This window comes from Maylandia zebra, linkage group LG3, assembly GCF_041146795.1.
Source record: "Maylandia zebra isolate NMK-2024a linkage group LG3, Mzebra_GT3a, whole genome shotgun sequence".
NCBI classification, from domain to species: domain Eukaryota; kingdom Metazoa; phylum Chordata; class Actinopteri; order Cichliformes; family Cichlidae; genus Maylandia; species Maylandia zebra.
Window position 1 is genome coordinate 28,631,554 of NC_135169.1, and position 21,545 is coordinate 28,653,098.

General features: G+C 44.3%; 1 protein-coding gene across 1 annotated transcript; it reads left to right on the forward strand.

The window, feature by feature from the left end:
- The first annotated feature begins 4,685 nt into the window (after window positions 1-4,685).
- On the forward strand, window positions 4,686-21,331 carry supt16h (SPT16 homolog, facilitates chromatin remodeling subunit). Its single transcript, XM_004563519.4, has 25 exons — window positions 4,686-4,753; window positions 4,852-5,093; window positions 6,096-6,188; window positions 6,742-6,912; window positions 8,302-8,454; window positions 8,545-8,691; window positions 8,990-9,141; window positions 11,384-11,556; window positions 12,131-12,221; window positions 12,297-12,370; window positions 12,453-12,565; window positions 12,775-12,840; window positions 14,047-14,145; window positions 14,548-14,663; window positions 16,029-16,182; window positions 16,320-16,447; window positions 16,595-16,857; window positions 16,972-17,090; window positions 18,309-18,547; window positions 18,638-18,713; window positions 18,841-19,010; window positions 19,117-19,246; window positions 19,415-19,541; window positions 19,695-19,769; window positions 20,423-21,331. Exons 2-25 carry the CDS (start codon window positions 5,028-5,030, stop codon window positions 20,518-20,520), a joined length of 3,093 nt encoding a protein of 1,030 aa, XP_004563576.2. The 5' UTR covers window positions 4,686-4,753; window positions 4,852-5,027; the 3' UTR covers window positions 20,521-21,331.
- Window positions 21,332-21,545: the final 214 nt, after the last annotated feature.

Genomic DNA, 21,545 nt, shown 5'->3' on the forward strand with positions numbered 1-21,545 from the left:
ATTTTACATTTGTCCACTGGCTTGCTGAACATAAGGATTCCTCTGAAGTCATGAGTTTTTGGTCTTATTTGGAACAAGTTCTGAATGTTGTGGGACAAAGATTTATTTGCGGCTTTGTATATTGTTTACGCAGGTCTGAGGTTAACCAATCTGAAATGAAGATGGCGCCGGTGAGGTCGGCTGCCGTCACGACTGCTCCGACCACTTTTTCTTTGTCTTTGTTTTTTAAGTTAGTTTTCAGCGTTTCTAAATCGGCAAAATCATCACCATTGGGTACATTAGGTATGACAGTGACACTCTTGTTTCTATTGGTATACAATGTACTCACAATTCGAAGTTTTTAACTCCGGATCCGAGCTGGCCGAGTGAGATCTCGAGGGAGAACAAAGGGAAGCGGCGGCGGCCTAGAGGGAAGCGAGCCGGCGTCAGGAACAGGCTGAGAGCTCGTGCACACCGCACACCTCTGCCTAGCATCCTGCTCGCCAACGTCCAGTCACTGGAGAACAAGCTTGACAACCTCAGGGCCAGGATAAAGTTCCAGAGAGACATTCGGGACTGCAATCTCCTCTGCTTCACCGAGACATGGCTGAACCCAGCGGTGCCGGACCACGCCATCCAGCCGGCCGAGTTCTTCTCGGTTCACCGCATGGACAGGACACGGGACTCGGGGAAGTCAAGGGGAGGCGGCGTGTGTTTAATGGTGAACAACAACTGGTGCAACAGTGCGAACGTTGTTCCTCTCACACGCTCCTGCACACCAAATCTGGAACTACTGTCCATCATGTGTCGTCCTTTTTATCTACCTCGGGAATTTACATCGGTCATTGTAAGTGCCGTTTATATTCCACCACAAGCGGACACGGTCACCGCCTTATGCGAGCTGCATGAGGCACTCACACAGCACCAGACACAACACCGGGACGCTGCGCTTATTGTGACGGGGGACTTTAATAGCGCCAACCTCAAACGCGCAGCGCCGAACTTTTATCAACACATCTCCTGCCCCACCAGAGGTGAAAGGACACTGGACCACTGCTACACTACGGTCAAGGACGGCTACAAGGCACAATCCCGCCCCCGGTTTGGCAAATCTGATCACGCCGCCATCTTCCTCATGCCAAAATATAAACAAAGGCTGAAACAGAAAGTTCCGGTTCAGAGGAAGGTCGCGCGCTGGACGGATCAATCGGTGGCCGCGTTACAGGACGCACTCGATGACGCAGACTGGGGCATGTTCAGAAACAGCTCCGATGATGATGTCAACGTGTTTACGGAAGCGGTTGTGGGATTCATCGGGAAACTAGCGGATGATACCGTGGAGACAAAGACTATCACAACGTTTCCCAACCAGAAGCCGTGGGTGGATAAAACCATCCGCGACGCTCTGAGATCCCGCACCGCTGCCTACAACACGGGACTCACAACGGGGGACATGGACCCGTACAAAGCCGCGTCATATAACGTGCGGAGGGCGGTGAAAGAGGCGAAGCAGCGCTACGGGAGGAAACTAGAGTCACAACTCCAACAGAGTGACTCTAGGAGCCTGTGGCGGGGACTAAGGACAATAACGGACTATAAAGCACCAACAACCGGTATGACGAACGCGGCCGTGACTCTGGCAGACGAGCTGAACACTTTCTATGCTCGCTTCGAGGCTGCAGCTAAGGTCTCCAACAATGCTAGTGTTAGCGGCGCTAACGGCTGCAGACAGGAAGATACTGCCAGCACCAGAAACGTGCTCGTCATCTCCGAGCATGAAGTAAGGAGAGCCTTCAAGAGAGTGAACACCAGGAAAGCAGCAGGACCAGACGGCATCCCAGGTCGTATCCTAAGAGACTGCGCATACCAGCTAGCTCCGGTGTTCACTGAGATATTCAACATCTCTCTATCTCAGTCGGTGATCCCCACATGCTTCAAAGAGTCCATCATTGTTCCTGTCCCGAAGAAACCCCACCCTGCTTCTCTCAATGACTATCGCCCTGTAGCCCTCACCTCAGTAGTGATGAAGTGCTTTGAACGCCTGGTCAGAGACTTCATCATTTCTTCACTACCAGACACACTGGACCCACTACAGTTCGCTTACCGTCCAAATCGTTCCACAGACGATGCCATCTCTCATCTCCTCCACACATCACTCACTCACTTGGACACTAGAAGGGGGAATTATGTTAAAATGCTCTTCATAGACTACAGCTCTGCATTTAACACCATAATTCCCTCCACACTCACCACCAAGCTGGAGCATCTGGGACTCAGCTCATCTATGTGTCAGTGGATCTCCAACTTCCTAACTGGCAGACCACAGGCAGTAAGGATGGGCGGACATGTCTCAGCCTCCACCACTCTCAGCACTGGAGCCCCCCAGGGGTGTGTTCTGAGCCCCCTGCTGTACTCTTTGTACACATATGACTGTGTGGCCACTACCAGCTCCACCACCATCATCAAGTTTGCTGACGACACCGTCGTGGTGGGCCTGATCTCTGATAACAACGAGACGGCCTACCTGAAGGAGATTAGGAATCTGGAGAACTGGTGCCAGAGGAACAACCTCCTTCTAAACGTCAGTAAGACAAAGGAGCTGATAGTGGACTTCAGCACTAAGCAGGAGAGGAACTACCAGACCCCCGTCATCAACGAGTGCCCAGTGGAGAGAGTGGACAGCTTCAAATACCTCGGAGTTCACATCACGCAGGACCTGTCATGGTCCTGTCACATCAACACCGTGGTGAAAAAGGCCCGACAGCGTCTCTACCACCTCAGACGCTTGAGAGACTTCCAACTGCCCTCCAAGGTGCTCAGGAACTTTTACTCGTGCACCATAGAGAGCATCCTGACGGGAAACATCTTAACCTGGTTCGGGAACAGCACCATGCAGGACAGACGAGCTCTACAGAGGGTTGTGCGGTCAGCTGAGCGCACCATCCGCTCCGAGCTCCCTGACCTGCACTCAATCTACAGCAGGCGGTGCTGGACCAAGGCCAGGAAGATCGTGAAGGACCTCAGCCATCCCAACAACAGACTGTTCTCTCTGTTGAGGTCAGGAAAGCGATTCCGCTCCCTGAAGACCAACACAGAGAGACTGAGGAGGAGCTTCTTCCCGCAGGCGATACGGTCTCTCAATCACACCACCACACAGTACTGACCCACACATATGGTTCTTACACACACACTGGACTTTCTGGACATTGTTTTTGCACACATTGTTTTTTTGCACAACACTGGTCACTATATTCTTCATTTCCGGTTAATACTTGTACAGCTGCTGTTATTGTGTATATATTTATTTATATTTAGATTTCTTCATACATTCTTATATAGTTCTATATTGTGTATTTTGTTGTACAGTTATTTTATTTTCAACTTTAATTTATATATTTTATCTTATTCTTCCCAGTTAAATTTACCCTTCATTCTAATTTGTGTTGTACAGTTATTTCATTTTTAACCTTAATTTATATTTTATTCCTTCTTAGTTAAATTTACCCTTTTTAATTTTTCATATTTATTTCCTATCTTATTCATAGCCTTTTCCTTTTTTGTTTTCTTTAGGTCACGAGCAGTTGTCCAAGCATTTCACTACATATCGTACTGTGTATGACTGTGTACGTGACAAATAAAATTTGAATTTGAATTTGATCTTTAAATTTGAGAATATTTAATTTGATAAAAAGTGGATTTGATGGTTCTCTTGAAGTAGGAAAATATGTTCATTAACATTAATTGAAAAATTCAAGAGGAATGTGATATAACAGTAAAGATAAGCTTTAATAATATAATTGTTATCGTTATTATAAATATTATTATATTAATAAAAATAAGGTTTATTAATGAATAATTATTATTAGGAAAACATGTTGATTAACATTCATTAACGTCTTTAATTCTTTATTCTGCAAAACGGAAATACCAGGTCTACTCAGTCAACAAAAACAAGCTATAGACCTCCGTACGTTAAGACATTCAGCTCCACTTATTAAAACATTTGTGTGTTTTTGTACGTTTGAGCCTGAATGAATACTGTTCACACTGTATGAATCAGAACCCCCCGAAATGAATTCAGACTTGTGTACCCAATTCTTCTTTTGAAGGTAATTAAATCATGCTGTACAATATGCCACCCTGGAAGAAGAACAGTTCTACCGAATAATAAAATGTCCCAAAAGTACCATGATATTCATGCCCACGATTAATGTATGCACACAAACACACAAACATATAAAACTAATAAATTAAATAAAAATCTGCGTTAATTTTAGTCAATGAAAACCCGACAAAGAATGTCATGTAAAACATGACCCTGCAGAGAAAAACAATTAAACTGGGAGAGCATCACGGGCCATACGTAACCACTGCTGGTATCGCGAGAATTACGTCAAATGAGTCGTTTGATGACGGTGGCGGGAAAACCGCGGTGGCGGGCAATGCAGCGTGGTCAACACTAGACAGGGGGTGCTGTTGTGCAGATAATGTGTGAAATGCGCCACAAAAAATAATACTAAAATAAAATAAAATAAATAAAAAATAAGAAAGTAAAAATTGAATCGAGGTGAAATAACGCGATTGTTTTTTCTATTATGTTTCGGTTGGTGTGAAAATATAATGAAGCGTTATGTTATGTTTTACGGTTTTATAAAATCTGATGTGTGAAGTCTCAGAGGGGGGAGGGAGGAAAAAAAGACTGGAGGGGAGGGGGGTGCTGTGGACTTAATTATAACAGATTGGTGTGTACGTGGTCGTGTGTGTCGAGTAGGAGGTGGGAAAAAATACAATTTTAATAATTTTGCGAGTTTTAAAGCAGGTGAAAGCGGGCTGTAAGGTTAGCGTGCGCTGTGTTTTTACATGTCTCCTCAGCTCAGAGGGCCGCTATTGTATAATTATAAGGGAAGCAGCAGCATCTCGTGGTGGTATTTGGAGCCCAGCAGGCGTGGAAAGAAAGTGCGTTGTTGTTAGTTGACACTGCTCATCATCCTCATCCGGCCTGCTGCGAAGCGAAGCCGGGAGCTGGAGTTTGAAACGGAGCGCTCACAATGGCGGTAAACCTGGATAAGGACGCATACTACCGCCGGATCAAGAGACTATACAGTAACTGGAAGGTAAAATATAGTACAGGGGGAGTTGATGTGAGGCGTGTGTCCGCTCGGTGTGCTTTAGTGGAGAAAAGTGCAGCTGCTGGCGACAAGTTAGCCGCGTTTTTCTTGCCCGAGCGAGCGCACTGTTGTTAGGATGAGCGGTGATGTGTCTCTCGCTCAATACCAGGGCGAACACTGGTCGCCACCTGAGCTCCTTTATTCCTTTTTATTTCACACACGAATCCAACCTTTGCACCACCCTTATTTTGTTTTGTTCTTGTCTCTACTGGCAGGCTGGTTGCCTCTGGTTAGCGCACCAAAATCGCCCCATTCACCACGCTAACTAGCGTGCTAGCATGTTAACTTTACTCCAAGCTAACTTATTAGCCGAGCGGCTAACTGTGTAATAAACCAGCCACTTCTGATTTAACACTTAAACTGAGATGAAGCCGTGCTGTGACGGTCGTCAGGCACATAGATGTGCCTGACAGGTGGCTAACTGCACCACTTGTTTACATTTACTGCCACTTCGCACTTGGCTGCATGCTAACATTAGCTGGCTAGTTAGCATGAAAGTAACGCCAGCATCCTGGTGACATGTGCAAGACGTCCAGAGCTGCTTTCTTTATTACCGCTCTCACCTTTGTTTAAAGATTCCTGCGTGAATTATTTTAATCTTAAGTACACTCTTTTCATAGGTTGAAGTACATTTTAAGAGCTGCTGGCTCTTGTTGCTGACTTTTCAGCTCATATTTGACCCCATGTCACGCTCTCAGGCTGCTTAACTGTTTCATGTGCATTGGAACTGCCATTTAAAGCCTCTAAAGCACCTTTAATGGGACTTAATATAATATCGCCGGATATCCTGAATGATAAACTGGATTAGCTTTGAGTTGTGTGGTTGTGCCACTACTTCCCCAAAGAACAAGTCCAGATGGAGTAGGAGCACCTCACTGTGGACCTCATTATATGCTCTTTATCATCTCATGCGTGACATCAAACTGTGTGTATGTTTGTGTTTTGCAGAAGGGAGAAGATGAGTTTGGCAAAGTCGACGCTATCGTGGTGTCTGTGGGGGTTGATGAGGAAATTGTGTATGCCAAATCCACAGCCATACAGGTAAGTGTGGAGCAGCACGTGAAAGGAAGGCAACACCTTTCTCTCTGTGCATTTAGGAAGGGAAATGGTTGTTGCAGAGTGACTGCAGTCAGTTTGAGCTATTCAAATGACTTTAATGAGTTGTTATTTTTATTTTTTGTTTTTTGCAAGAATCTCAGCTGCCATTGAGTATTTGAAACTTAATTTAACAAAATTGACCTTGGGTGTGGCTTAAATCTCTTTTGTAGTTCCCTAAAGTCCTCAAGCACGTTGTATCTGTTATATCTTAGATAAACATTTTACAGAGCTGTTGCATCCTGTGCCTCCAGAAAAGCAAATGCAATATGCATCTACAACCAGCTGTCCTTGAGGGTTATTCAAGTAGAAAATTATTATTTAGCTCCAAAACAGTAAAACGCCACCAAATGCAGAAATTTACTCCCTCCTCCCCAATCCCCCCCCCCCCCCAAAAAAAAAAAAAAAAAAAAAACAGCCCTCAAGCTTCTCCAGTGAGTCCATGTTTAAATTTGTACTGGGATTCCCCCCCCCCCTTTTTTTTTTTTCTCTTTCTCAGACGTGGCTGTTTGGCTACGAGTTGACCGACACCATCATGGTGTTCTGTGACACCAAAATCATCTTCCTCGCCAGCAAGAAAAAGGTGGATTTCCTCAAGCAGGTGGCTATAACTAAAGGCAACGAGAATGCCAATGGTGTCCCGCCCATTACCCTGCTCACCAGAGAAAAGGTAACGCACGTGAAGTCGCCTCATATACACACACATGGAAGTTGGTGAGAGAGTGTGATGTGTTTTTTTTTTTTTTTGTTAATGGCTAGGTTTATCCAAAAAGAGGAATCTGATTTGTTATTGAGTGCTTGAGAAAAATCGAAAGCTTCCTCTTTTGTGGTTTGAGTTCTTCAGACTTTTTTTTTTCTTTATAAGTCACATGTTGTTCAATCCAATGCAGTTTTGTTTCTCATCTGTCATCTCAAAGTGATTTTTATTGTAAGGTAAAGCTCCTGCAGTACTACAGAGAAAACCCCAACAATTGCATGACAAGCATTTGGCGACAGTGGGAAGGCAAAACTTCCTTGTAACAGGAAGAACTTCTGGCAGAACCAGGCAAAGGGAGGGGCAGCGCTCTGCCATGAATATTTGGTGGTGAAAGGAAGAAGAGAGCCAGAGATTGATAATAACTAATAGCTGGTTCAGTTTGGAGGGTGTGAAGATTTTTAGCCACGTATGTATCTGCTGACTTCGTCTTCAAATCTAGTTTCATTGCATGTGCGTTGTTATTATTACTTGCTTTAATTTACAACAGCAGTAATTTCAAGGCAGTTTATTTTGTAACTGAGTCGTACTCATAGGTGATAAAAGACTCCATGAGAGGAGCAGAGCAGGACTCAGGCAGCGGTCGTGATCCTGCAGATGGACTGGTCTTGTATCAGTTTTCTATTTTGAGCTTTTTAGCACAAGCCTTTTTCATATAGCACTTTTTCCTCTTCTACCTTTTTCTGCACTTTGACTACACTGTGACTGCTCTAAAGAGGTGCAGTCCAGTGAGGTTTTGCACAAACTGTCACGTCAACATCTTGGGTTGACGCTGTTATCTGACGTCCTTCTTCCTCTTTGGACACCCCCTGCATGCTCGAACTGCTCAGGAGGGCCTCCTGCAGAGAAAAGCAAGGGTTGTAGAGGGTGGAGTAGTCATACTTCAAAAACTGCATCCTTCTCATGCACGTGGCTGCCACTTCCACGAAAGGACTGGTTAATTGTCAGGCTGTAGCTGGAGACGAGAGACCACACCAGATGTAGCCGGCACAGAGGAGATGGTCGTGTGGAGAGAAGGATGACTCAGATGTGATGGTTTTGCACTCGGGTGGAGACGGGAGAGGCAGGTTTCTTGCAGAGAGCACTGTGTTGGGATTGGCAGGAATCAAAGTTTCTGTGAATGTGCTGAACGTTAAACAGGAACATTAGCGCCTGTGTTCTACCTCGTCGGTGGTCAACATATGCCTTGTGTGGGATTTAAAAGGTTATGAATCGAACAGCCTTGGAGGAGGGGAAGGCGGAGTGTGCTAAAAATGATTTTCTTTTTCCTTTCATCCTTTTATTAGTGTATTACTTGTCTTTCAGAACGAGAGCAACAAGGCCAACTTTGACAAGATGATCGAGGCGATCAGAGGTAGCAAAGAGGGCAAGACGGTGGGTGTGTTCAGCAAAGACAAATTCCCAGGAGAGTACATGAAGAGCTGGAATGACACGCTCTCTGCTGAGGGACTGGAGAAGGTGAGGCGCAATCCCAACACATCGGCCAGCTCTGTGAATGTTACGCTCCCGTTTCAGTCGTGATCAGATGTACTCTGCTTCTGTCTGCAGGTGGACATCAGTGCTGTGGTCGCCTACACGATGGCGGTGAAGGAAGACGGAGAGCTGGCCCTGATGAAGAAAGCGGCAGCCATTACCAGCGAGGTTTACTCAAAGTTTTTCAAGGAGCGCGTGATGGAGATTGTTGATGCTGATGAGGTGAGGGGGGAGGAGCAGCTGGACTTGGTGTCATTTTGTGTTTTCAAGCTGTGTGTTGCTGTCTGCTTTCAGTGCTTAGAACAGCTTAAGACACAATTTATCCATGTCATATCATAGTGTTTGCATCACTTTTCGGTCATCAGTATATCTGTAGATTATGAAGGTCCAGTGTAGCACAGTTTGTAATAACGCACAAACACTCTCAGATTAGTTTTGGAGACTCTGTCCCTGAAGGTGTAACTAATACTGGAGCAGCCGCCACACGTCTTTATTTGTATCTTTTGATCCTCTCCAACAGAAAGTGCGTCACAGCAAGCTGGCGGAGTCGGTGGAGAAGGCCATCGAGGAAAAGAAGTACCTGGGCGGTGCGGATCCGTCCACCGTGGAAATGTGTTATCCTCCCATCATCCAGAGCGGTGGGAACTACAGTCTCAAGTTCAGCGTGGTCAGGTGTGTGCAGGTCCAGTCTCACTTAAAGCCAGGAGGCATTTGCAGCTGGTTTTGTCACAATTAAATAAATTGGTTTTGGTAGTGCTGGAAATGTATTAATTTATTGTTTTGTTTTTTAAAATTAATTTTTTAAACAAAGCTCTTTAAGATTCACGTTCACAAGAGCTTCAGGGTTGGTCCTAGTTGATTTTCAAGGAGTAAAAACTTAAAGAAATCCAAAATCAGGATCCAGCAGCCTTTAATATAAAAAAAAAGTTTACATTTTATGGGAAACATGTAGTGCAGCATTAGATGAGTAGATTTATGAGTCTTTAGCCACAGCTTAATGTTTTTTACGGTTTAATCTTTGATGTGAATTAAAGTATTCGAGTGTTAATGAGCTTCAGAGATGCTTTCAGGTGGATCTCAGTGCAGAGCTAACATACCTGGCGACACACCTGTTTAGCACCCAGATAGATGAGTTGTGCTAATCCTCTCTAAACTCAGAAACAAAGCAGCATATTCCCTAAAATACTGAGCTGGGGCCCGTTCTTCGTACCTCGCTAAGTAGGTTAGCCGGATTAGATTGTTGACGATTTCGCGTGATCCTGGATCAGTCGGTTCCCTGAAGCTCATCCGGGACTTGCTGTCATAGCAACAGAGCCGTAAGCGTAAACCTGCTGGGGAGCAGGTTTACTTTATGTAAACAGGATTAGATCGCGGCCACGCAGGTATGTCCGCGTCATTCATACGAAAGCAACAGCGATATTCCACCACTGTTTCACCATAAATAAATAACATCAATGTAACTAAAGATAATGCAGCATTGATCCTTTTATTGATTTCACACAGATACATACAGGTCATTCCCTAAAAAAGGGAAATGTACTATTAACATTCTATTACATGTATGTGATTATTACAGATGTAATTCATATTTCAGAGTAGTAATAGTAAATTACTTCGTGTAATCAAGATGAGAGACCACGGCTATAAAAGCGAAGGTGGATTTGGGAAGTCTGTCGCAGCCATGTCCTGTCCGTATACGCGAGCCACCCATTGCGGAAGGTGCAAGATTGATAAGGAGAGTCCTCAGAATTCAGCGTATATTGCGGGACAGACAGGATCCTTTAGCTCAGCGCGACAGTGTGCTCATAGAGAGATATCGATTTTCCCGTGAGGGTATTATTTACTTAACCAACTTGTTGACGAGGGGGTGCAGGACCACCACCTGTCTTTTGTTGCTCTGCCCTTTTCTTGGTTGCTGTTATAAACAAACAGATTATTCCAGGGTCTCTTTCCAAGAGACTAAAAGCAATATAAGTGATAAATATTACCATTCTGTAGAATATTCTTATATTTCACTTTTACTTGTTCCCATGTTCTAGTGGGTCCTGTCGTGGCTCTAATGTGACAGAGGATAAAATATAACATATTATAATATAATGTAATATAATATTGGATAATATAGTGTAATATAATAAATCTACCCTACCGCCTACTGGTGTTGGCCAGAGGGGCCGATGGCGCGATATGGCAGCCTGGCTTCTGTCAGTCTGCCCCAGGGCAGCTGTGGCTACAACTGTAGCTGCCTCCCCCAGTGTGTGAATGTGAGAGTGAATGAAGAGTGGCATTGTACAGCGCTTTGGGTGCCTTGAAAAGCGCTATATCAATCCACTCCATTATTATTGTTATTATTAAATTACTTACGAGTTTAATTTGTCAGCAACTTCCTGCCAGCCCTCGCTCCTTGCTTTTGCAGCCTTTGCAGTGTTCCCTTGCGTTCTGATTAAACTCTGAAACTCCTGAAATCCCTCACTCAAGAGTTCTTGCTCTGCTGCCGAAAAATACCGAGCCGAGCGCGCTCCGTCGACATTTTCGCCGACCAATCAGAGGGTTGCCGATCAATGTTTCTACTATCGATGCGTAGCCCCTTTTACGACACCCAGTGATGTCACATTACTGCGTCCAGCTGTACTAATCGTCAACAGCAGGTGTGTTCGGGGAACCGGATTAGCGAGCTCACGGTTAGCGCGATGATTTGATCTTGGATGTGTCATTTGATCTTGGATGTAGTAAGCGACGTACGAAGAACGGGCCCCTGCTCTTGAACATTTTGTTTGTTTTAAATCGGGTAGGAAAACACTAGGATTTATTAAATGCTGCCTAAGTACAGCTCACAGATGATAGATTCAGTCAACAGGACAAGATGAGGAGCAGAGACCAGTTATCAATGACCCTCTATCGTTCCCTCTCTGCGCAGCGATAAGAACCACATGCACTTTGGTGCCATCACGTGTGCCATGGGGATCCGCTACAAGTCGTACTGCTCCAACCTGGTGCGCACACTCATGGTGGACCCCTCTCAGGAGATGCAGGACAACTACAACTTCCTGCTGCAGGTGGAAGAGGAGCTGCTCAAGGAGCTCAAGCACGGTGAGTTTAGGAGAATGGCAGTGGAATAACTGGGAGCGAGCTGGTTTGTGCTCTGTTCTGTAATCTTTGCGCAGTGCAGGGCTTCGTAGTTTGAAGCACTGGGAATAAAGTCTTTGTGCGAATGCGAAAACTCAGGTCACCTGAGTAGCATCTTTAAAAAATGCTCATTGCTGCTTCTTGGAGGGATGTGATCTGTTCCATTGGTCGATTTGTTTGTTAGCAGTCTAGTGCTCACAGTCTAAGATGTTCAAGTTTTGCATATAACAGCTCAAGTTGCTAACACTGGATGAGGGTATTTATTAACCTTCATTGACAGCGCCAAAGGTCAGAGAAATGCGTATGCAATGCTTCAAGGTCAAAGGTCAGACATCGGTTTAGCGCTGGCTCTTTGGGGGGAGCTGTGCTTTTTTTAAAAAAAAAAAAAAAAATCAGGCTGTCTTGCATTATGAAAATCAGTATCACATATTTTACATTTTCACTGAACCTGAACTGTAACTTGTTAATGAGTTTTAGGCTGCAGGAGGGAAGTGTGTCAGTGCTGTCTGTGTGTAAACCTCCTGCATGTCCTCCACAGGAGTCAAAATCTGTGACGCATACAATGCAGTCATGGAGTACGTGAAGAAAGAGAAGCCGGAGCTCGCGCAGAAGCTGACCAAAAACCTCGGGTAAGTACCCACAGGGGCTTTCTTCTCTCGGACGTCCTCAAATTCAGAACACTTATGTCTGTTTCCTTGTTGTAGTTTTGCGATGGGGATCGAGTTCAGAGAAGGGTCGCTGGTTTTGAACGCCAAAAATCAGTACAGACTAAAAAGAGGTGAGACTGTCGACTGTGTTAAGCACACAGGTGGTTTTATGCATTAGTGAAAGTTTCTTAAAGGAGACGTTGTGTCCTTCAGGGATAGTGCTCAGCGTCAGCTTGGGTTTTTCTGACTTGGTGAATAAAGATGCGAAGAAAGAAGAGCAGAAGAAGTACGCCTTGTTTCTTGGTGACACTATACAGATCAATGAGGTAAGCAGCCCTGTTGGAGTAGATCCCAGCAAATGACTTTGTCAGACAAGCAACAAAAATATAAATGTTAATTTAAAAAAACAGTAATGACTGGTCTGTACACACTGTTAAACACATACGTGTGCATCTGGTTAAGTTGCTGTCTTCATGCTGATGCTGAAGCATGACGGTCAGTCTTTTTGATGTCCTGGTGTGTGTGTGTATCACAGGAGGAGGCCGCCACAGTCCTCACACCGGTGAAGAAAAAGATCAAAAACGTGGGAATCTTCCTAAAGGTGCGTGGTCACTGTGTCCGCTTTCTATAAGAGTCAGGAGCTGAAGAGGAGTATTTACGTCCTTATACATTTATAATCACGTATTATATGGACAGAGGTGTTTGGGCCACACCTCTTAGGGTTGCTGTGGCTCTGGTGGTTGACTGAATGGTACTCCTGCCTGTGTATTATTTATTAAGCCATATATTTATGGCTTGCCACCACAGATTTTAATAAAGTGTAATTTCTCTGTTCACCTCATGGTGGCAGCACCATCTGATCCATGTTGCAACCAAAATAAGAATAAGACTTACAATACACAAAATAGTAACTCACATTTAACATGAGCCTGAGACGCTGATGTTCAGCAGCTTCACTGAAGTTTCACGTATTGCTGACCGCTTTGTCGTTATTATTTTATTCTCCACATTTGAGCGAAAAAGTAGATTTATTGTGTTTAGGCTTGAAAACAAGTGATCGCCATCATGACAGTTCTTGTGTTACTGAAAACGAAGTGGGGTTTTTCTTCCCCATTAATAAATACGGTACTTTTGGAAAGTGTTTGGACACTCCCGGTGCACTTTAAAAGCACTGTACGTGTGTGATTGGGTTGGTGATGCCTGTAGTACAGCCCTGCTTTCAGTTTATAAACAGCATATGTGATATTTAATTTGTCAGTGCTGAGCTTTCACTCTGGTCAGTTTGTTGTTGTGTGTGGACTCCAGTTCTGGAAATGCAGTTTGTTGCCCCTTTGAGAGCTTCATGGTAGAGCAACATATACATGCTGCAGGTTGTTGTTAAAGGAGACCGTGAGGCTTGCAGAGGATTTCTTTGTTGCAGGGAACGTGGGAAGGAGCAGCAACTGGACTTTCAAAATAAGAGGGAGGGGTTCAAAAGTGTGTGAAAAATGCTAAAACAAGGACAAAATACACCTGGGCAGTTTAGCAGAGTGAAGTGGGGAAATGCTGATGTGCCATCCAGATGTTAGGGTTTTATCCTTTCATATTCATAGTTTGTATATTGTGCATACTCAGCAGCAGCACCTGAGATGCAGCTCTTGACTTTTCATAGATATGTTTGACATTTACATGGTTACAGATGCTTTCTGTGGTGCTTCACCTTTTCTTTCACCATCTACGTTTTAAGTGTTAGTGTGGTGGATTTCTTGTGAATCTGATTTAAATAAGACGGAGAGCAGGAAGTGAACGTTGTTTTCGCTTCTTTTAGAATGATGACGAAGAGGATGAGGAGGAAGAGGTCGACGACGCAGAGGAGCTGCTGGGGAAAGGCGCGCGCAGCGCCGCTCTGCTCGCTGACAGAACCAGGGTAAGTGCGGGCGCGTGCGTCGCTCAGTGTGTGACTGGTGGGGGTTTTTTTGTGATTTTTGCCGCCTTGACGGAGTTTTGATAACTAAGAGTGTGAATGTCTTTGTACTCTATCAGCTACTTGGGAAGGTAAGTATTCATTGTTTTTTTCCTAAAATCTCATCAGCTGAACTGGTTTAGTCTCAAAAATACCTTTGCTGATGGGAATGAAGTTGTTATTTTTATTTGAGTGACACTTTTGTGTTTGTTTCTGTTTGTTGTCCATCCAAAGCTTTAACACATCTGTTCTCTGCATGTGTGTTGTGTTTTTCCACCTTATTTTTTTTTAAAAATAGTTTTTAAAACAAAACGTGGTCCTGGTGTCTCCGTGTGGTCACTTAGTTGTGTCTTTTGTCAAACTTAGAACGAGATGACGGCGGAGGAGAAGAGGCGGGCTCACCAGAAGGAGTTGGCCAATCACTTGAATGAAGAAGCGAAGCGCCGTCTGACGGAGCAGAAAGGAGAGCAGCAGATCCAGAAGTGAGTCGGTACTCTCACCATCCATAATGAACTGAAGCTATCAGGTGAAGAAACGGCATGAATGTGTTAAAGAGATCCACTCCGGTTAAACTAGAGTGGGTCAATGTAGTGCTCAACCACGCAAATGCTTGCTGTAGGTTGTAGGTCACCAGTAGGTGTAGCGCAGTCCAGATCTGGACCCAGACTGGTCTGGTCTGTACAGAGGAAACGCACAGACCAATCACTTACATTGTAACTCATCCCACCCGATGCTGCTCAACCAATCAAATCGTTTATTCAGAGCATTTGCGAAAACAGAAAACTCTGCGAGGAGGCGCGATAAATCGAGGAAACGGGCGGAAGAAGTTGTGAAGCTGAGATGGTTTACGCGTGAAAGAAACTCAAACTAGACCTTTTTTTTTTTTTTTTTTCAAATGACGTAAATTTATTTTTTAATGTAAACTTTATTTAACTTGAAATGATAAATATTTTATTATCAAATCAAATCACTTTTATTGTCACATCACATGTGCAGGCACACTGGCACAGCACATGCGAGTGAAATTCTTGTGTGCGAGCCCCACAAGCAACAGAGATGTGCAAAACACAACAACACAAACGAGCAAAATACAAGAATGGCCAACCTGAAACTAATAAATATATGGGAAATATATGGGAATAAATATATATCGGCAGACCCTCGAGGTCATTGTGATAATTAATAATAAATAGTGTTGAACCCGTCTTAATTTTACTTTTCTAACTGGACCTCCTTAAGTTTGAGCTGAAGGCTCCTGCCTTCAGATGAAGTAAAAGCTGGAGTTTTGAGCTGAAAAGTGGAAACCTTTAGGGAAAAGTGTTTAAAGGCCAGCAGGGGCAGTAGTAAAAGACTTTGGTCCTGTGTGACACTAATAACCTGTGGACCTTTTTGGTGTCTGAATTGGATCGTGTGAATAAGAGCAAAGTCACAAAAGCCTGCAGTCTGATTTGTTACTCTTCAAGCTTCAGTGAAACTAAAGTGCAAAACAAGCAGGAAGTGGGACCCTTTTGCCATCAAAATAAAAGTTGTGCCTTTTACAACGTGCCGGTCCGCTTTTGTGCAGGACGTGTTATGAACTGCTCTGAAGTGATGCGCGACAGGCTGTCTCATTGCTACTTTGATCGATGTCGGCATCAGCTGAGTGTGAGCGAAAAGATGTGTGGGGTGTTTAGCTATATTTGTTTTTTGCACGCCACACAAGAAACTTTAAGTGCCTAGATTTGTGTTCTTTTTCTCTTTTTTTTTTAAATAAATAAACCCAGGACAGAAGTTGGCAGCAGAACTGTAAATTCTGACTTTTAATTAAGTTTCTCCTGATTAAGCGACTCCACTCTGCTTCCTCTCAGGGCCAGGAAATCTAACGTCTCCTATAAGAACGTGTCTCAGATGCCCAGAGAAAAGGACATCCGGGACATGAAGATCTTCATCGACAAGAAGTATGAGACTGTCGTCATGCCTGTCTTTGGCATCGCCACACCATTTCACATCGCCACCATCAAGGTACTCTTAGCTTATGCCTTCTATGGGGGGGTCTACCACAACTACATCCAAACCAGTTGCACTTAGGTACACCAAGAGTCTGTGTTACCTTTTTGGTTTTAATTACAGACATTTTTCTTGCGTTTGTGCCTTTTTAGAACATCAGTATGTCTGTAGAAGGAGACTACACCTACCTGAGGATCAACTTCTACGTCCCTGGCAGCTCACTGGGCCGACAGGAGGGAAACATCTTCCCCAACCCTGAAGCCACATTCGTCAAAGAAATGTGAGTCTGTCCAGCTCTTTCTATCAGCATGTGTGTAGATTTCTCTGCTCACACATTGGCCAAGTCACTGTGTGTGTTTGTTGTGCTGCAGTGTTTGAAGGAGCAGATGTTCCAATAATCCTTTTCTTTCCCTCGCTCGCCTCTCAGCACGTACCGGGCGTCCAACCTGAAGGCTCCCGGCGACACATCGGTGCCCTCCACCAACCTGCAGAACGCCTTCCGCATCATCAAGGAGGTGCAGAAGCGCTACAAAACACGAGAGGCCGAAGAGAAGGAGAAGGAGGGCATCGTCAAGCAAGACTCGCTGGTCATCAACCTCAACCGCAGCAACCCCAAACTCAAAGACCTCTACATCAGACCCAACATCGCACAGAAGAGGATGCAGGGCTCGCTGGAGGCTCATACTAATGGTGAGGACAGCAGTCAGTGGGAATGCTGGGAAACGAGGATGCCCAAATCTCAAAAATGTTGTCGTTAAAACTGGGAATCTCTCTCTCTCCCCCTCCCCTCCTTCCCCTGTGCAGGTTTCCGTTTCACGTCGGTCCGAGGTGACAAAGTGGACATTCTTTACAACAACATCAAACACGCCATCTTCCAGCCGTGTGACGGTGAGATGATCATCGTACTGCACTTCCACCTCAAGGTATGCTTATTCAAAAATACACCCTTAAAATATCTGGAGACTTCACTTTCATCTGTGGTTAGGGCAACGCTCGATCATCACAGAGGCAGCAGGTGTCCACAGAGCTCTCTGCTCAGACCTGCTGACTGAGTTTTCTTTAGTGTTTGTTTGTGTCCTTATCACTGATGGCAGCACGAGACTGTAGCAACAACTATGCTAGGAGGTCTGTTTTCCTCTCCTGTCAGTTTGATTTGCAGCAAAGCAACTGAAGTGTATTGACAGCGCTCTCTGCTTCCTCACTCGACAGACTGAACTTTCACAGACTTTGTTCCACACTGTGATGGTCATGTGCTCCCTTAATTTATTTTAACATTGTGTATATATAAGTATATTTGTGTAAAATCAATATTACAAACCCAAACGCTCAGTGATGTAATATCATCAGAGCTTAGAGTTGAGCTGTGATGAAAAATAAAATGGTTTACAGTGTCAGGTTAGTTGTTGATCTAAGGAGCTTGGAAAGAAAAGCGTCTGAACTTAAGTTGCTTGAAGACATTTCAGCTCTCATCCGAGAAGCTTCTTCAGTTTAGGGTCAAATGGTGGAGAGTCCCAGATTTGAGCCCTGTGGGAGTGTTGCTGATGTTAATTTCACCTCTTATGAAGGAGTTTAACTTTTTGAGACCTGCAGTAACTATGGTGGCCCTAAGAGGGTAAACACACTGCAAAAAACATGCAGAGCACAACAAAAACTGAAAACAAAATGTTGGCAAAGCTCCCCAAAAAATTCCAAACAAAAGAGAACTGAAGTGATTTAGATGGATACAATAAAAAGATGGAACAGCTGTGGTGAACTACTGAGGGCAAACATGCATCTACAGTCATTTATGACTAATGCGATTGAAACACACATGGTTCTTCAACATAGAAATGTGTGTTTTGTGAGCTTTTGCAGCATTATTTATTTATTTATTTATTTATTTATTTACTTTTATTTGCTGATATTTTCTTAAGTTGCAGTACTTTGCAGAAACTTAACACATTGCAATAAAAAAGAGGCTTGTAAAAGTCTGCCATTTTTGAGATTGCGCTTAATTGATCTTTTATTGTATTAGGCCTCAGTCGCACAGGCCTAGACACCGGTCGCTGACCCCCCCACTCATCGTCTGTCTCTCATTGTATTTTAGCGATTCCCTTTAAATATTCTGAAAATGGTCTAAAAACTGTTGCGTTTCTCTCCAGAACGCCATCATGTTTGGTAAGAGACGCCACACGGACGTCCAGTTCTACACAGAGGTGGGGGAGATCACCACAGACTTGGGCAAACACCAACACATGCACGACCGAGACGACCTGTACGCCGAGCAGATGGAGCGGGAGATGAGGCACAAGCTCAAGTCGGCCTTCAAGAACTTCATCGAGAAGGTGGAGACGTTGACTAAAGAGGAGTTGGAGTTCGAGGTGCCCTTCAGAGACCTGGGGTGAGTAAACGAGGCCGTCGGGAACGCAAACGTGCGAGGACAATGTGGACACCCCTGTGAGCTCGTGGCCCATGCTTCTTTTGTTTACAGGTTCCAGGGCGCCCCCTACAGGAGTACCTGCCTGCTACAACCCACGTCCAGTTCTCTTGTCAATGTTACTGAATGGGTGAGTGAGCAGCTGGCACTGAGCTGCAGACAGTTCAAAGGTTTAATCTGTGAAGAAGAAAGCTGAAATGTGTGCAGTGACCTGCCGGCAGTTCAGTCTGTTAAAAATCTGTTTCCTCCGTCTGCAGCCGCCGTTTGTAGTTACTCTAGACGAGGTGGAGCTGGTTCACTTTGAGCGCGTGCAGTTCCACCTGAAGAACTTTGACGTGGTCATCGTTTACAAGGACTACAACAAGAAGGTCACCATGATCAACGCTGTGCCCGTGAACTCCCTTGACCCTATCAAAGAGTGGCTCAAGTAAGGCCAGTCGATTTAATCAGTGACTTAATTTTTAATGCATCTAAAAAAATATCTCAGATGAATTATTAATACTTTTTTCTCTTCTCCGTTTTCTCCTTTTTAGCTCTTGTGACATCAAGTACACAGAGGGCGTCCAGTCTCTGAACTGGACCAAGATCATGAAGACCATCGTTGACGACCCAGAGGGGTTCTTCGAGCAGGGGGGCTGGTCTTTCTTGGATCCAGAGAGCGAGGTGAGTTCATGGTTTCATAACCTAAGCAGACATTTACAGTTTTAAAATGGTCCATGTTCCCAGTTTTTCCTTTCAAGAACTCCTTTCACGTCGTAACACAGTGCTGAGAATAAAATAGCGGCTAGTTTTGTGATTACATGCCTCTCTGCGTGCCATGTTTTGCCTCAGGGAAGCGGCGGCGAGGAAGATTCAGAGTCAGAAATGGAGGATGAGACGTTCAACCCATCTGCAGATGAAGAAGAAGAGGAAGAGGAAGACAGTGATGAGGATTACAGCTCAGAGACGGAGGACTCTGGTATGATTTCCATGGGCCAGTTTGAACCTCTGATGAATGAAAAGATCAATAAAAGCTTGAGAAAATGATTTGTACCCGAGCAGCTCTTTGCCTTGAACTCACACTTGTACACACTGATGAACCAGATTTTCTTTTTTTGGGTGTGTGATACAGATTACAGCGCGTCACTGGGCAGTGAGGAGGAGAGCGGGAAAGACTGGGATGAACTGGAGGAAGAAGCCAGGAAAGGTTTGTATTTGTAGACTCTGGTTTTTCAAAACTTGCACTTGAAGAGCGTTCAGGGCTCGCTGTCAGTGTCCACATACTCAAAATAAACCTGGCATCAGCCACTAGAGGGCACCAAATGCACACAAACCCCACAGTACTCATCTAAAAGCAAACTTTTCACATCTGCAGCACCTAACTGTCATGTGACTAAATACAAACGGTCTCTTCAGGAATCACAGATTTAAATATGGCTGTTAACTCACGAGCGCTTCAATAGTCACACCTCTTTAGTTGGTCATTGGTTACTTAAATATTTCTGTTAATCGCATGGCAGCAATCAGGCGTGAACACTACCTGCTGAAATTCAGACTGAGCATCAGAATGAGGAAGAAAAGTGTTTAAAAGTGTTTGTTGTTTCCCACGTAAATATCTCTGGAGTTTACAGAGAATTATATAAAAAAATAAAAATAAAAGAGAAAATATCCAGTGAGCGGCAGTTCTCTGAGAGAAACTGCCTTGTTGATCACAGACTGCTTGAAGGCTGTAGACGTTATGCAGACGAGCATCTCTGAACGCACATGTTGGGATGTGGTGGAGGAATCTGCAGTATCAGCCACGAGGGTTGATCACAGCACAGGGCTGTTTCATGGTTGTTTCTGTTTCCTCCCCTGCAGCTGACAGAGAGAGCCACTATGAGGACGAGGACACCTCCAACAGGAAGAGGAAGGTGCGGCCATCAGCCCCGCCGAGCAAGAAGAAGCGACGGCACTAAACGTCCCAAACATCCATTCATACTGCCAAACCTGACCCTCCCTCCCACCACGGCCGGCTCCCTACACTTCACACAGACACACACCTGCGCTCAGACACACACCGTGTACATAGACGTAGACACCGCCCCCTTTGTTTATTTTTTAGTTGTTGTCGGTGAAGTGTCATGTTGCAGAACCAGCAGGACAGCCACACTTCATTCATTACCTTCGTTTTCCCACCTTCGTTCATCCATCCATCAGGGTTTATTGTCTGTGTGTGTGTGTGTGTGTGTGTCTGCGAGTGCGTGCGAGTGTGGTTAAATGGGTTTTTATTGCAAGCATTGTTTATTTTCTGTTAAAGAAAGCTGAGTTTCTTAACTAATGGATAATAAATAAAAAGACTTGACATCTCCTCTGCCAAGTGTTTTATATAAACTGAGAAATCTGATTTTTTTTTTTCCTCTCGTCTTCCCCACCGTGTCCACTTTTTTTTTTTTTTTTTTTTTTTTTTTTTTTTTTCCCCTCTTATTTTTGTCAATGTTTGTTAAATTGTGGTAATAAGATGGGGGAAAATGTCCTTTATTTTTTAGGGATGGGAGGGGGCAGATGCACGTTTTCTAATTATTTTATCTTTTTTTTTTTTTTAAAGTGGGATTTATAAATGGATTTGGACACAGACACACTTCACCCTCGCACTTATCCTCCTCTCTGTCCCCCTTTTTTTTTTTTTTTTTTTTTTTTTTTTTTTTTGGTCAGTCTGAGTAGATATGTTGTACTGTTAATTCTGAAAATCCTGTTTTTGTTTTTGTAATAAAATTAAAAGGAACTGTAGTTTGTTTTCACTCTTCTCTCTTTCACACACTTTCAGTTTTGCAGATTAGTCGTTGTGTACTTACTGCCGGTGTCGTAGACCACTGCCTCTTTTCAGTCGTGGGCTAAGAGCAGTGCTCTTGAGCATTAGTTCTCCAGGCTTCTGGAGGGACATAGGCTGCTTTTATAAACTCATTTTCACTCCAGTCCTTGTACCCGACCGTTTTCAGAGAAA

Bases quoted from the DNA above. Each gene is read 5' to 3' on its own strand.
- supt16h (XM_004563519.4), top strand. From the start codon at position 5,028: ATGGCGGTAAACCTGGATAAGGACGCATACTACCGCCGGATCAAGAGA. The intron at 8,455-8,544 runs GTGAGGCGCAAT...TTCTGTCTGCAG, and splicing joins CTGCTGAGGGACTGGAGAAG to GTGGACATCAGTGCTGTGGT. The intron at 14,146-14,547 runs GTAAGTGCGGGC...TGTCAAACTTAG, and splicing joins TGCTCGCTGACAGAACCAGG to AACGAGATGACGGCGGAGGA.